Source organism: Macrobrachium nipponense, chromosome 47 (assembly GCF_015104395.2).
Source record: "Macrobrachium nipponense isolate FS-2020 chromosome 47, ASM1510439v2, whole genome shotgun sequence".
In the NCBI taxonomy this organism is placed as follows: domain Eukaryota; kingdom Metazoa; phylum Arthropoda; class Malacostraca; order Decapoda; family Palaemonidae; genus Macrobrachium; species Macrobrachium nipponense.
The window spans coordinates 23,916,187-23,932,823 of NC_087222.1; the positions used below are offsets into that span (position 1 = coordinate 23,916,187).

At 41.7% G+C, this 16,637-nt stretch overlaps 2 protein-coding genes across 5 annotated transcripts in view; one reads left to right on the forward strand and one right to left on the reverse strand.

Moving 5' to 3' along the window:
• The window catches only part of LOC135204766 (gastrula zinc finger protein XlCGF57.1-like), a 236,252-nt gene that overhangs the window by 44,510 nt on the left and 175,105 nt on the right, over positions 1–16,637 (reverse strand). For 2 of the 4 annotated variants that reach the window (XM_064234932.1, XM_064234929.1), the window contains exon 1: positions 4,163–4,323. The exons of 1 other annotated variant lie outside the window; for it this stretch is intronic. The gene's annotated coding sequence lies outside the window, so the exon portion shown is untranslated. Of the gene's footprint in view, positions 1–2,207; positions 2,313–4,162; positions 4,324–16,637 lie in introns of those variants that run through there. One more of the 4 variants, XM_064234930.1, reaches the window with a different exon arrangement.
• LOC135204582 (piggyBac transposable element-derived protein 4-like) lies at positions 7,150–9,162 on the forward strand. The gene is made up of 3 exons (XM_064234736.1): positions 7,150–7,419; positions 8,125–8,375; positions 8,415–9,162. Exons 1-3 carry the CDS (start codon positions 7,150–7,152, stop codon positions 9,160–9,162), a joined length of 1,269 nt encoding a protein of 422 aa, XP_064090806.1.

A 16,637-nucleotide genomic window follows, 5' to 3' on the forward strand; every position in this document is an offset into this window, starting at 1 on the left:
CTTATGATGAAAAGAAGATTGAAAACAAGATTGATTTACTGAGACCTGAATTAATGATCATGTAAAAATGCAGGAAGCCAAAGCTAGAAATTCCAAAGGTAATAGGGGAAGAGTTGCGGAGAAATTTGAAGAGGGTGATCAGGTATATTTCAAGAATTATTCCAGGGCAGGACCACCTAACAGTCCAAGGATTGTGGAAGAGTGTACTGGTCCCATTTCATGTAAAATTATTAGTAGTGATGGATAACTTGAACATAAACATTTTGATCAAATGTTTAAACAGTAAAACCGTCTTGTGAAATTGAAGGTGATGCTAATTTTAAGGGTAATGCTAATTTTAAGGTTGCTAATGAAGGTCTTGAACGATCTCATTTCTCACCTAACTCTGAATCCAATTTTCAAATGAATGAAAATAGTGGAACTAATGTGCAAGATTCTGAAAATGTTAGTGAAGTAACTGACAGAGTTAGTCCTGTGAACACACCTGTAGTGAGACGTTCAAGTCGTATACGTAAACCTGTCCAACGCCTTGATCTGTGAGTTGCCTATATTTCTATAAGTACTTGTATTATTTTATACTTTTGCTGAAGTGTTTGTAAGATCTTTCCTAAGGCATGGAGGGGTGTGATGTACTGAAATGTTACTGTTCCTGATACTGAAAAACAATACTTTTGTAATTATCTACTGTGTTACTATTCTGTGTACCATGTGTATGTTTGTAAGCCAGAAGAGTAGAATAAATCTTGAAAGATGGACGCCTAATTTGAGTCTCCCTCCATGCATGCAGCTACATACCACAATACATTACACAGTGAATTTTCAAATAAGTTGAGAGAAAAACTTCTTTGACATGTAGTGAAAGTATGTACTATATGGTTTTTCTCCTGTATGAGTTCTCATGTGATATTTGAGACCAAGTGAAAAGATCCCACCAGGAAGAACTAACTTAATGACAGTCAGGCAAGAGCTCACGAAAACTCATATGCATAGTATGCATCAACCAAATGCAAAACTGGAATGCTTGCATCCAGGCAGACGGGTAATCCGATCTGCGGCCTACTGGATGGTAGTTACTTCTTAACCACCTTGGTCAAAAGTTTAGCGTCCGCTTTCGAGCTTCCCCACAGGTAACTCCTAATGTATAGTACTACTGAGGGTTTGAATAATGTGTAGAAACAAAATGAGTTTAATGACAGTCAGGCAATAGTTCATGAAAATACGTCTGCATAACGCAACGGCCGAAAAGCAAAGTGGAATGTTTACATCCAGGTAGGTTGGTCGCCCGCGCCTACTTGACTGTAGTTACTGCCATGCCATAAGTAATTCCTAATGTAAAGGACCAAGTTTCGTATTTTGTGTAGGAACATATGGTAAGTTGGGCGGAGATGTTTATACTCGACTGCAGCTGGAAGTAAAGTAAGTTTGTACCGACAGGTGGGCGGGGCTTACATTCCTACCATCAGTAGTTAACTACAGTACAGTGGAACCTCCGTATTCATGTTCTGAAGATTTGCAGACTCACCTATTTGTGGGTTTCTCTATGGACCATATCTACCCATTATTCGTGGGAAATTTGCCTGTTTCAGTATATTTCATTGAGAAATATTCACTAATTAGTACTGTATTTTGATAAAAGTTTCATGACAAAATGCAGTATTTGTGATAAAACTCTTAAAACATTCAGGTATAAGCCTTTTTAGAGGAGTTTTCTTTTGTTTGAACTAACAATATAGGCAGCTCTAAGCATTTTTAGAGGTTTTAAGTATTTGTGGTTTTTAGTTATTCGCGCAGGGAGGGTCTAGTTCACGTCCCTTGTGAATAAGGGGGGTCCACGGTACCTTATTTACAAGTTAAAAAGCCATTCCAGCTTGCACTGAGAGTAATATCCTAATGTAAAGACCAAAGCTTTGGATTTGTGTAGGAATAACACACTATGCTGCCAGTAACTTATTATTCTGACTCAGCTGGATTTCCACCTACAACAAACCGTGGGGACGGATGTGTCATAACTTGGAGACTGCCTGCACTCTCATATGACAGATGAAGGTTTGTATCCTTGTGGGAGGAAATGATTTAGTTTTTTTCAATGCTGATGCCAAGAGAGCTGGTAAACCTAAACAGAAAGTTCCTAACCTCACGAGTTAAACTTTAAACCGTATGTGAACAACAGTACTCATAAACATACAAATGATCTTTTAAATACTTACAGAAGTTCCAAACAAGAACAAGAAATACACTTTTTAATGACAATTATGTTCTTCAACTTCAATTTCTGAGGACCCTGACTAAGTTTGCATTTGGTCACAACTTATCTGCAAGATAAAGAAACTGATCATTATAAAAATACAGGACATGTATTAGGATTACATTAGTATAAAGGCCTTCATTTTTCCCCAAGTAACAATCAAAATACTACAACATACTACAGACTAAAGCAAATGTATCCTTAAGTCCCCTGTTCAAGCATCTCTCAGGCTGTCAGAAGCATGAAGTTTTCATAATAAAACTATTGTAATACTTACCTGAACACCTGAATTAGCCCCAACTATATCCCCACACATTTACCAACAAAGTGGTTCATTTTAACTGCCGGCGCTACCAACACTGCAGGTAAAATCTAGACAAATGAGTTACCTGTGTCACTGTTGGCAACGCTGCTGCAAATACCAGCCATCAGAAAATTGCTTTTGGGTAGTACTTAATGCATTGCATCTTTCCTTGACCTTTTTGCAGGTTCCAATTGCACATCATCTCTGAATTGAGACTGTTCCACATTCCAAGGTGTGCGGAATAAAAGACTTCTGGAACAGAGAAGTTTAACAAAGCGGTACATTTACTGCTTATTAATGCTGTTGTTTAGCAAATCTGGTTGCTCTTGGCAGGAAAAGGGGATCAGAGACCAAATGTGAATGAGAAAGACCTCTGTTATAATACAACTTATGAAGAGCTGAAGCGAAGAACCAACCTTTACAGGATCATGTTCAGGTAGCACGAGTCAAATATGCAACCAACCATATGAGATGACTCCATTAACTGTTGACAGACAGCAATCTGTCGGATATGAAGCTGAAGTTTGTAGAGAGAAATGAAGCTGTAAGAGGAGAATATTGCTGACAGGGTATCTGCTACTCAAACAAACTTATATTTAGCAAGAGTAAAAACTTGCAAGACAGGATAACCAGATCAGAGTGAGTATATAAAATTTAGGACAAAGGCCAAGAAGCATTTTGATCTCCATGACCCCTGGCACCCGTCAGGGCTGGTTCCAGAACAGGCAGGGGAGCTGGAAGAGAGCGGTTAGTAAATTGTTCCCTATTGCTAACTTTCATCTCGTCCTGCAACTTTGACATCAGTGTCGTAAATAAACCAGACATACTCAATGTCAACCTATCCTCTAACTATTTATACAGTACTGACTCCTTGGGTTTAGTTGCTGAAACTACCCTACCTTTACTCTTTGAAGCAAGAGCTTTCCTATGTTTAATATATGCCCACATCTACAACCTAAATTGCATTGAATTTTCCTACATGAAATACACAAGGAATGTCAATCGTATTCGAGTGCACTCATCCTCCATTTGCAGTGGTACAGGAACGATGAGTTGCTGCCTCTTCGCTGGGATGGTCTGGAGGAGTCTTAGCTGGGGGAGGATCCTTTGCAGTTGAGTCCATCATCATCAAACAAGCAGAGAAAAGCCAAGATGAAATCCAAAACAAGCAAAGGACGTCAACAATCTTATCCAACGTAGTAGGGGGTCAGGCTGTGACCCAAAGCACGCTGCAAGTAACGTCTTGACAGGTGGGCGAACAAAAAGTGACTGACGGGAGCGGTCACTGTCGGCCAGCGGCTGGCAGCAACGCTGCCAACCACGGACAGGTGACTTGGTAACAATGTTTACCTGCGGCGTTAGCAGCGCTGGCAGTTAAAATTTTACCAAAGTGTTGGTAATTTTTGTGGGGTGTTGTTCGGGCTGGTCAGATGACCAGGGCTAATTCAGGTGTTCGGGTGATGTATTGCAATGTGAGTGTTTACATCCAGTCAGGCGGGCCTACCAGACTGCAGTTACTGCCTAATGTAGAGGACTGAGGGTTTGTATATCGTGTAAGAGGAAACGAGGATTTATATTGTCATTTCAGCGAGCAAACACGACTGACTCCTTACCCTGGCTATTCTCCTACAGCCTGCTTTGTCTACCGCTTAGTTATCGAGGTTCTGGTGCATTGTGGGTGTAGTAGCTGATGGCCACCATTCTGTCTTCAGATAAAGTCGAGACTTTGTTGTTCCGGATGACACAACTTCACTTTCCCCAGAAAATCCCTTGCCTTCTGAAAACAAAATTGCATGTTAGCCTAAAACTCTGATGACACAACTTTGCACGTTGCAGGTGATGATACCATATACTATACATAATTAGTCTGTATATTCTTTTCCCCCTAAAAACTGTAACTTTACATTCAGTTAACTATAATACCTTAGCTGTATATTCTGCTAACTATAAATACAGTAGCTTTGTATTCTTTTATCTATAATAATGGTAACTATATAATCTATTAACTCTCAACTACAAAGACTGTAAATTCTGCTAACCATGAAGTAAATAACTGTACATATATTTATTTAACAACAAAAACTGCAACTGTATATTCTTTAAACTATACAAATTATTACACTATACTTTTTTAATTAAGAAAACAGTAACGGCATAATCTTTTAACAATGAAAACTGTAAATGTATATTCTTTTAACTATAACAGCTATCTGTACATTCTTATAACCATAATACCTGTAATGTCTCTTACAGTCTTGAGAATGTCTCCAAAAAAATTAACAGAGAAGAATATTGTCACACTTCTTCCGCTCATCCCCGAAGGTAACGAAAGTTAGGGAAAGACTGTTGAAGATTCCAATATATGGGAGCTTTGGGATGCACCTAAAGGAGTCGGGGCAGAGCCACAAAGTATGTATGAAGGTCAGTATTTTTTGGGTAGGGCAGGTTAGGTTAGTTTTAGAATAGTAGTACAGTGGTACCTCGAGATACGAAATTAATCCGTTCCGAGGCGGCCTTCAGTATCATGAGTTTTTCGTATCTTGGAACACATTTTACATGTAAAATGGCTAATCCGTTTCCAAGCCCTCCAAAACACCCCAGTAAATTATAGTTCCAGCCTAAAAAAAAACATGTTCTAGGGTTACAACCACCGATCCGACGGAAGAAATATGACTCCAAAAAGGCAAAATACTGTACATACTTGAGTAATATTCAACTGCATGTAATGTTCAACCCCATTTTTACTGCATATATTAGGACTTTAGCATATGTCCCTTAGCAATAAGCCTAGCCTATGTTAGCGTTGCTACTGTAGCCTAGTCTATGATTCTGACATCTAAACCTAAGAGCTAAAAGCTTAGAATATGCCAATAAAAATGATATTGTTATGATACAATAAAGTTTGTTCATACTTACCTGGCAGATATATATATATAGCTGTATTTTTTCTGAAGTCCGACAAGAATTTCCAAAAAACTTCCGGCACACGCAGTGGTTGGCCAGGTGGGTTAGTACCCATTCCCGCCGCTGGGAGGCGGGGTATCAGGAACCATTCCCATTTTCTATTCATAATTTTTATTTCCACTGTCCCCTGAGAGGAGGTGGGTGGGTACTTGATTATATATATCTGCCAGGTAAGTATGAACAAACTTTATTGTATCATAACAATATCATTTTGTTCATGAAACTTACCTGTCAGATATATATATAGCTGAATCCCACCGTTGGAGGTGGGAAGGGACAGAATAGAAGGATTTTGGGAAACAAATGCATGCAGATGATTTACATCTTGGTTCCACCTGTTAGCATAGCTGGCTTCATGGTTACTGCCACGTAAGTCTGCTTGTGGTACTAGAGTTGCCAGCGAGGTAGAGACCTATATAGCTGGTGCACTCCAGATGATCTGTCAACAGGGGCAAGACCACGACGTGACTAGACCATATTGACCATACCATGAGGGCTAAGAAGTAAAATAAATAAATAAAAATATATATATATATATATATATATATAATATATATTATATATATATATATATATATATATATATATTATATATATATATATCACCACCTGACCACCTAGCCAAAGTTAAGGTGTTTTAACTAAGGCTAAGAGTTAAGAAGTCGCCCTTGGCGGCGATCTCAACAACTAAATTAAGAAGGCTCTTCCTTTAAAAACCAACCATCTACAGGATAGGAGGAGTGGTACTTCTTTGCCCCAAGATTGTTGTCTGCAGACACGTATGGCCCTATACGAGCAGCAGATCTCATATGCCATCTTCACATCCCGCAGGGAGTGTGAAGTGAACACAGAGTTGCTTCGCTAAAACATGGTACTCAGGATGTTGCTGAGTGCCATGCTCTGTTGAAATGCTTCGAGGCCGCGCCCCTCACCTCGTGAGCAATTCAGATCAAAAGATTTCAAATCCTTGTGCAAACACAATGAAGGAGCCTTTGTTTTTGAAAGAACTCCTTAACACAAGTTTTCTTGCGACAAGCCATAATGGTGGAATGCTGGTACTGCGGACAGTAGTAAAACTGCTCTATCGTCAGTACCAAAGGAGACAACAAGGGGAGAGTTGTTCATGTCTTGTGCTCTCACAAGATAGACTTTGTTGAGGTAAGAAAAACCGTGAACCCACCAGTGTGTCCCATCGCATCTGAATGAAGATTTTATTACTGCAGTGCGATGGGACCCCACCGTGGGCCCTCCCACTTGATTTTTTTTTTTTAATTGTAGCTAACCACTCTGTATCTATGAGACCTGCTATCATGTAATAAATATTTAATATATACTAATTTTTGTATTTGAGGGTTTGGTTAGGGTTTCCTTTTCTGTCTTTTTTTTATTTATATGTAATTTATATATTTGAGGGTTTGGTAAGGGTTTCCTTTTCTGTCTTTTTTTTCCTTAGGCAGTACAGTGAATGACCTAATATGACCCATAGTTTTGAATCTTTTCTAAATTTCTATAAATCAATCAATAATTTTATATATTGTTTTACCTTAGTATCAAAACTTTACACAGCATATCATCTTTGCAGGTGTTACAATGTTGGCTTCCAACTTTATGGAAGTAAAAAAAAAATCTGATAGAAATGAAAGCTCCAATTCTGAAGAAGAACTGTCTTCTGAAGAAAGACACTTCTGATGATGAATATATTAATTCAGAAACAGGAAGCAGTTCATCAAGTGAAGAGTCTCTCCATGATGATTCTGAAAATCAAATCACTGAAGAAGAGCAAGAAAATGAGGAAGAAAATGAGGAAGAAATTTTGAATGAAGACACAAGTCCACCAAATGCCGAGTGGACAAAAGTGACTAAGAAAGCTCGACAACATGGATTTACTGGGAAAGAAGAACTTTGTGTAACTGTGCATCCATCGTCTACAGATAACCAAATTTGGACCTATTGATGTTTAACAAAACAAATAATTACTGATATTATAAATCTAATTGTTCAAGAAACCAATCGATATGCTGAGCAGAAAATTTCTTCGGTTACTGAAGGAACAAGAGCAAGAAAATGAGGAAGAAAATGAGAGGAAGAAATTTTGAATGAAGACACAAGTCCACCAAATGCCGAGTTGTGGACAAAAGTGACTAAGAAAGCTCGACAACATGGATTTTACTGGGAAAGAAGAACTTTGTGTAACTGTGGCATCCATCGTCTACAGATAACCAAATTTGGCCTATTGATGTTTACAAACAAATAATTACTGATGATATTATAAATCTAATTGTTCAAGAAACCAATCTGATATGCTGAGCAGAAAATTTCTTTCTTCGGTTTACTGTAACAAGAAGATCAAAATTACAGCAGTGGGTTCCTACAAATAACGAAGAAATTGAAAAGTTTATGGACTTATCATTTACGATGGGATTGGTTCCATTCCCTGAGATCCAATTATATTGGTCAAAAAGCATCCTTTATAAGAATGAAATTGTTCCAAAAACAATGAGTAGAGACCGCTTCCTCTTGCTCTTGCAAATGTTACATTTTGCAACAATGAAGAACCTAATGTGGAAGAGATTGGAAAATAAGAAAATTACTAGATATGATTTTGGTGCAGTATCAATCAATCTATAAATCAGGATCTGATGTTATAATTGATGAGAGTATGGTGCCTTTCAGAGGCCGTGTCATTTTCAGACAGTACATCCCTGGAAAGAGCCATAAGTATGGATGCAAACTGTTCAAACTTTGCACTCCTGATGGATACACTCTAAACATGGAGTTATATACTGGTGTAGGAGTAGCTACTCCACCTCTAAGTAAGACTGAATCTCTTGTAGTAAGACTCCTTGCAAATCATATGGATATGTGAGTGACTTTGTTTGCAGATAATTACTATATCTCCAGTTTCTTAGGAGAGTATCTTCTTCAGCGGAAGACTTACCTATGTGGCACAGTAAGAGTCAATAGAAAGTATCTTCCAAAGTCAGTTACAAAAGCAAAACTAAAGAGAGGTGAAATTAAAGCCTTAGAAAATAAGAATGGATTGAAAGTATTCAATTGGAAAGATAAAAGATATGTTGTGACTCTATCAACAGTTCCAGAACATGATGCTACTCTAATCAACACAGGTAAAGTCACAAGGACTGGTTTACCTATCAAGAAACCTCAAAGTGTGTTAGACTATAATAAGTGCAAGAAAGGAGTTGATTTATCAGATCAAATGTCATCATATTATTCACCTCTGAAGAAGTCAAGAAAATGGTACAGAAAAGTAGCATTAGAATTTATTGCTGGTACTTCTATAGTGAATGCTTGGGTACTTTACAATAAGTACTTTGCTGTCAAGAAAATGTCATTACGTGCATTCAAGGAATCTATTGTCTTATTCTATACTAGTAGTATCATGAAGGAAAAAAACAAACCAGGAAAATCAAGTATGAATATTTCAGGAAAATCTTCACATTGTCTCAAAGAAGCAGAAGGACAGAAAAGAAAAACAAGGAAACGATGCAGAGGCTGCTACGAAATGTTAGCAGCAAATGAAGGATCCAAAGTGGCCAAAATCAAGTCAAGAAAGGTTTCCACATATTGTGACTCATGTGATGGCACTCCATATCTATGTTTATCATGTTTCAATCTCAAACATAACTAGTGATATGATTTTTCATTAGCAAATGGAATTGAAAACTAATTTTCTTATATACTGAATGTCAGACAAATTTTCTTTGCAATTATTTCAATAAAACTTTGTTTTCTATTTTTTTTGTATAATTCAACCCTTTGATAGCAATACTGATCTACTAAAATAATAATTGCAATTAAAAGTTTAAGTTTTTTTTTATAAATAAAAAAAAATAATTTTGTTCTACTAGGACCCACCGGTGGGTCACATTGCAGCAAATGAGAGAACAGTGTGACCCACTGGTGGGTCCCATCGCTGGAAACGTGTTAACACTAAAGTCTGGGTGTTCTTCGATATGGGCAAGTCTGGTCTTTTTCGGAACACTGCAGATTGCCCGAAGGACTTCGACTTTCTTGAGTTTTATGTAGATAAAACTTGAGAGACCCGACAGGGCACAGGACTCTCTCTGGCTTCTGCCCACTAACTTGTGCCATCCTTGATTCCAAGCTCCTGGCCCAAGGACAAGACGGGTTTCCATTCTTAGGCCACAACGGAAGGCTTAGAGAACACACCGCCTTGTGTTCTCTAGAGCCAAAACTTATGACGATGGCTTAAAACCTCACTAACCCTCTTTGTCGTATCTAGGGTGCTTAGAAGAAGGCCTTCCTGATCACGTGCAAGAAGTTAACAGGTAGGAGAGGTTCGAATGCTTTGACATCAAGAACTTCAGACTACGTCTAAGTTCCATATTGAAAGCTTCGATCTGGACATGCACAGTCAGTCCGTCTGTACTAAAGTCAGGTGACCGACCAGTTGACCAGTCAGACGAATCAAGGACAGCAAGGCTGTACCCTGAAGACCATAAGGCACTATTCTTCGCTGAAGGATGAGTGTCTGGACTGCCTGGGCGATTCAAGCTAAGCAAACCTGGGGGGGGTATCAACGCAACCCAACGTCGTCAGCGAATCAACTCCTGAGCAACTCCTGACTCGAGCTTCTGGTGCCAGGAGAAAGGAGCGAGGAGCAAAAAGGCGATTCAGTCCCGAAGGACAAATGCCTGACGGTCCAACCTGGTCTCATGTTACACGATCATCGGGGGTGTACAAACGCAACCGACTTCGTCAACAAGCAACTCAGGGCTACTATATGTCGTCTGACTCCAAGAAAACAGGTGAGACAAAAAGTAGATGGTGAGCGAGTTTCGAGATTCCACAGAACTCAAAGATCGTGAAGGGCTTTGTTGTTTGACAGAAGCAAATCTCTAAGCCCAAAGGCCGTCAACAACATATTTGCGTATTCTTTAATAGTTGTGACTGCCAGCTTATCCCATTCTTCAGACGGAAAGGGAAGACGGTAATCTTATTCCTGTCAACGTCTCGATAGTCTGAACGTAGTCAGACTCAGAGCGGAGAGGTTATAGGTACCTTTCGTGTTAGAGTAGACCGACTCTCTCGGAAAAGGTCCTTGGAAAGTGAACTAGGAAGGACGTGACCTCTGTGAATCCAGGATCTTGAAGGCCAACATGGGGCGATCAGCGTCATTGTCGCTCCCTGTGACGTCATAAATCATCTTACTACATTTCCTAAGCGTTTGAAAAAAGGGGAAAAGAGACTAAACATCCATCCCCGTTCAATATCATAGGATGGCGTTTAATGGTACCGCTCCCGGATCGAGAATAAGGGAGCAGAGAAGAAGAAGCCTCTTCGTCCTCAACATAGCGAAGTGATGAATGAAAGGACGTCCCTAAAGTCTCCACAACTCTCAACATACTTCTAAAGAAAGATTCCACTCGGAAGTCAGGAGTTGCTGCCGTCGATAGAGACGATTCATGCGGACTTTTGCAATCCTGTAACGAACCTCTAGAGGATCGTTACATTCTACGCCTGTTGTTATAATAGGCTCTTTCTCGTAAACTCGAACAGGGACCGAGAGAAGATACTTCTTAAGATATGAGAGTGCTGTGGAATATCAGAGTTGATCTGGACCACTGGTTCCAAAAACTCGTTTCGAGGACTGGAGGGACGACCGAATTGCTTCCACTTCTTTATGATTATGATCCAGGACATCTGAAACCCTCTCCAGATGTCCGGCACCTTCTTTCTATCACCTCCGGTGATACTTGACGCACTGAAAGATGTTCAGAATCATTCCTAGATCTTGAATAAAATTTCAGTTTCCCGGTAGGAAAAAACTGTAGAGGTCTAAATTGCAGTCTATTCAGGGAAACAAACTTCTTCAGGAAGGAAATGGTCCCCAGCAGGCTCATCCATTCCCTCACCGAGTATGCTTACTTCCCTAATAAGGCTGCGCTTTGCCTAAGCAGGAGAGCATATCATAGTGCAATGTTGCGGTAGACTCGTAGTCCTATACCGTGCGGTAACGAGCACCGAAAGGAGTAAGAGATATCTCTGTTGAACATAATAAGGGAAAACGAATGCAATGTTTATTCATTCATGTAAGAAATCCCCTCAATCTTAGGCTAAAGTCCGGGATTGTAGGGCAGAGATACAGTTAGTCAGTCAATCCCGCAGGAGAGAGAGACGTAACCGCCCGCACAGAGATACGGTTAGTCAGTCAATCCCGCAGGAGAGAGAGACGTAACCTACCATGCATGACAGCGAACGAGCTGGTACTGGCTCGGTTGGACTGGAGGACAGTGACAGCAGCAGCTTACGTTCGTCGTCTCTTACCGTTATGCCTGGGTTGCCAGCTACTCTATTCTACGAAGAAATAAGTCCGTTATTTTTGAGCAGAAAGAGACTCTCAAGCTGGTATATTTAAGCGAAACAGAAGGCGCTAAATATAGAAGTGCGTTTGTGTCGTCATAACACTTATCATACAACGGTAAAAGAAAAATCGGAAACTCCTGGAAGGCTGCAGGGAGTAACGATTAAATGTCCTTAAAATAATAGACAAAAGACCTCTCGATTGTCATTCGAAGAGGTAACTACAGCAAGCGTATATGACTTGAACCAACCAGTAGTAAAATAACGCAAGGCAAAATATGATATTGTTATGATACAATAAAAGTTTGTTCATACTTACCTGGCAGACATATCTATAGCTGAATTCGGAAATACAGCTACACATATATCTGACAGGCAAGTTTCATGAACAAAACTTAGAGAATCGAAGCGGACAGCTCAAGCTTCTTGTTATTGGACATAAGCGTTCATTGACGTAGTCTACAAGTCTATTTCTTGTACGAGTCTGCGAATGATGAATGAGAGCTCTTTCGAATCTTGTCAATAAGAGCTTATCCGCTTACGCAATATAAAGTTATTGAGATGTTTGTCAATGAGAACTAACCCATTTACGGGACAAAGAGATATTTTGTCAATGAGGGGATACCCACTTACTTGACAAAACGATAGTATATTGTCAATAGGGGAAAGTCACTGAACTGATAGAACATAATCCAGGAAGTCGAGCATATTATTTTTCCGATTCCCGTATCAATCGAGGAAGGGGCAAGAATCCTGTTAAGTGACTGGGCTTACGGCAGGTAGGACCCCGATGTTCAACTTCGGCAGCGTAGTCCCGAACTAGGAACTAACAAAAACTATCATCTGAAAAGCCCTTCAGATGGACTAAAAAGCTTGCAACCTAAATTTATTGGCAGTATGGCAAAGGAAGTCCTGTCTTGCGCTTTCCTGAAGAGCGTCCTCTTGATGAGTGCCTTTGCAAGAATCCTACCGAACGTTGTCGAGCGTCATGACGTGCAGGACGTCGAGCTTTTACATAACCCGTAACTGCCTTATCGCAAAGTCTTGACTGCGGTAGAGCAAATGAGATCTTCCCTTGAGCTTTCCTTAACTCCATCCACCTTTGCGAAAAGCAATATTAATTGACAGAGACCTCTTGAATTCACGAAACCCGAGGTCTTGCTGGGTTTCGAAGATGAAGTTATCTGTTCACTTTAAGCTTCCTCCGAAGCACTGCTTACTTCACATTCTTTGCAGGTGAGGTAGAAGGTATCACCGAAGGTAGAGGTAAAAATTCTTTAGGCCCAAATCGTAAACAAGAGCTTGAAGAGTTCAACAGAAACGTTCAGCCAGGCGACACACCTGGCGTGCGCTCAGTGTCCACTGGGTGTTGTTATGTATTTTTGGGTGTAGTGTGTTCATTGTATTTGTTTGTGTTCTAAGTGTGATTTGGATGTGTAGTTTTGTCTTTTTTGTGTACGTATTTCGTGTTTCTTTTATTGGTAGCTTTATGTAATTTTATTTATTTTTGTGTATTTTTGTGTGTTACGGTTTTGCATTTCCAACCAATCAACATTATCTGATTTAACCAACCAACAATATTTGATTGATATTATTTAAACAATCAACATTATTTAGATAAACCAATCAACATTATTTAATTAATTTAACCAACTGCCCTCCAGACCTGCTACAGCTTCCTGGCGGCCGGGGGCGCCTTCCTCGCCTACGTCCTACCGGCCTACACCATGGCAGGACTTCCGGCGGCTCCCACGGACACCGAAGCCTCTTACGCCCCCGTTGGCCTCACCCTCCTGTACCTCTACGCCGTGAGGGCAGTGGCCGTCGCTACGGCCTGCCTCTTCGAGGCCCGGCACACAGCCGCGATGGCCACTGGACTCATCCTGACGGTGGCCACCGTAGGGGCTGGGTTCACCGTGCATCCGTTGGTGAGTCCTCTAGGGATGGGATTGAGTGCTGGGGATTACTAAAGGCTTTTTGGACAGTTTTGTAGTGAAGGCGAAAGTTGAGAGGGAGGAGACCTAGGGGCTGCCGGCTGGAACTTATCCCCGAAGGATGAACGTAACAGCCTGACAAGAACCTTATAGTCCGAGACAGCTGAAGCTACAGGAGGTTCTTCTTCGACTGAACTCCCTGGACTACTAAGTTCCCCTTCCTCCCTAAGAGGAACTGGAGAACGTCCATCCGGAGAGGGCGTACGTCCAGCAGTCTCAGGCCTGAACAAAGACTTCCGTTGATTGGAAGTACCCGCTTCAGGTACGGAAACGCCCTTACGACGATCCTTAGAAGGACGGACATCCTGCGAACGTAGCGCGTCCTTTGAAGCAACGGGAACTGTCTTAGCAGACACGTCCCTACGAGAGGAAGCGCGAGCTTCCTGACGAGAGGCGCCAAAAGCGTCCTGCTTAGCCAAGCAAGCGTGCCTCTCAAAAGCGTCCTGCCTCATTCGAAAAAAGCGTCCTGCTTCGAACGGCGAGCGTCCTGCCGAGCGTCCATGCGCCTGCCGAGAACGCAAAGCGTCCTGCGCGTAACGCCGAGATCCTGCCGAGCGTCCTCAAAAGCGCCTGCCGAGAGCGCAAAGCGTCCGCTTCGAACGCCGAGCGTCCTGGCGAGCGTCCTCTACAGCGAGAGCGAAAGATCTACTCGTAGAACGAGAACGGTGACGATCCGGAGGTGGAAGAGAGAGACGAACGAGACGAGAGAGAATGAGACTGCTTCGTCCTCTTGACGGGCAGCCTACGTCCTTTCTGTGCTTAGGCTCGACTGCTGCTGGGCGAGTCCTCTGAGCCATAAGAGACGTAATCTGGTCCTGAAGGGACACAAGGATATCCTTCGATAGGTGACGAAGGAGCAGAAGAAGGGGCAGGACTGACCCTGCGAGAAGGCGAGGGGCGAGGGGACGCCTCCTTCCTTCTAGCAGGTACAGCTACCTGCCTCTCAGGTAACACGCCTGTGCGCGGAAACCAACGTCCTCGTCGGTAGAAAACTCTACCTCTCTTCTGAGGAGGAAAAGCGTCATACGCGTCCTCTGACGAAAGTGGTGACATAGGACGTGAAGCGTCCTCAAAACGAAAAAGTCCTTTTCAACGGATGCGAGTCTCTCCGAGCGCTCCACCCCTTGCGCGGGGAGGACGCTCCGAGGAAGGACGAAAAGCAATCCTTCAGGACACGCGCCTCGTGCCGCGCTCCTTGGCAGCCTGGGACTTAGCAACAAGGCCTGCCGAAGGGACGCCAGATCGGTGGGGAGCCCCCGTAACCCTCTTGCGGCTTTCGACATACCCACTCCCTGAGTCCTGGGAGTCCTGATAGAGGTCTAGGCCTAGAGGCATTATGGGGCCGATCTGACGCCCCCCTCCACAACACTAGGAGGGGCACTATCACAAACTTTCACAGGGCCAGTTTCTAAGGCCAACACTTTCGATTCAAGAGCGCGAATAGACTCAAGAATCAGAGAAAGGGTGTTACCTTCTCCAGATACAGCACTGGGGCCCGAAGGCAACAAAACAGGATTAGGTTGAGCAAAATCTACCGGTGTTAGAGGAGGAGAAATGTTACATTCCTTACCTTTCGTAGAACTGCTCTTGGAGGAAGACCTCCTGACTCTATCGCGCTCCAATTTACGTCGATAGGTCTCATACATCTTCCATTTATCATCAGACAAATCCTTGCATTCATTGCACCGATCATCAACCAAGCAAACATGCCCCCTGCATTCCATACAAACTGTGTGAGGATCAACTGAAGGTTTAAGAAGCCTCACCTTACATTCACTCCTCACACACACTCTGAAACTTCCAGTACTTGATCCCGACATCATGTACACAGAAAAGCTAATCCAAAATCAAAAACCAATCCACTATTACGCGTGCCAATCCAACAATCCAGAAGTCGATACCAAAAGTCAATCCAGATAATTTAAAGCGAGATAAATCAAAAATCCTAGACGGAGGTACTGTAAACAGTTGTTTCCAGCACCGGCGACAGAAAAAATATGAACAGAAAATGGGAATGGTTCCTGATATCCGCCTCCCAGCGGCGGGAATGGGTACTACCACCTGGCCGCCCACTACGTGTGCCGCGAGTTTTGAAATTCTGTCGGACGTCAGAAATACAGCTATATATATATCTGACAGGTAAGTTTCATGAACAAAAGTACTTTTAACGCGTCCTGACACCGGAGATGGTCATCAGTCACGAGTTGTTGCTGGTGAGAGAAGGAGCTCAAGACCTCTACTCTCCTTTTGAAGTAAGTATTTTCTCCAAAGTTGGAAATTAAGGCAATAGTATTTTAAGATTTAAACAGAAGGTAATGAAAAGGGTGGCCAAGGCAGCGCCCACAACCCCAAAACGCTTTCAAAGTTTTTACATAGAACTTCAAATATTTTGAAGATTAACACCATCTCGATGTTTGCGGAGTCACTTGTGTCAACAAACTTCCCATTTCCTGTGCTAAATCTGCACATCACTTGTACCCATAAACACTGGGGCACTTTCATCACAACAATCATAACCCCGACCCTTAACCAGCACTTATTCGTACTTATTCAAGGGAACTACAGCATTCTTTGCGGCATTTTGCGCTCTTCAATTGTTTATCTGTGTTGTCAATTGGTATGTGTTTACCCTCCAAACTGGGTATAAGACTTACACAAAACCAGGGAAACGAGTGAAATTAGCACATCTATATATTTGTAGTATATATAAATATTACAGCAATTTTATCAATATTGCATTACTATGACAACTAGAATTCATGGAAACAATTTGTAAATGCATCGG

Coding starts and splice junctions, on each gene's coding strand:
- LOC135204582 (XM_064234736.1), top strand. CDS start 7,150: ATGAAAGCTCCAATTCTGAAGAAGAACTGTCTTCTGAAGAAAGACACT. Junction 7,420..8,124: donor CTGGGAAAGAAGAACTTTGT/GTAACTGTGCAT, acceptor ATTTTGGTGCAG/TATCAATCAATCTATAAATC. Junction 8,376..8,414: donor CTTGCAAATCATATGGATAT/GTGAGTGACTTT, acceptor CTATATCTCCAG/TTTCTTAGGAGAGTATCTTC.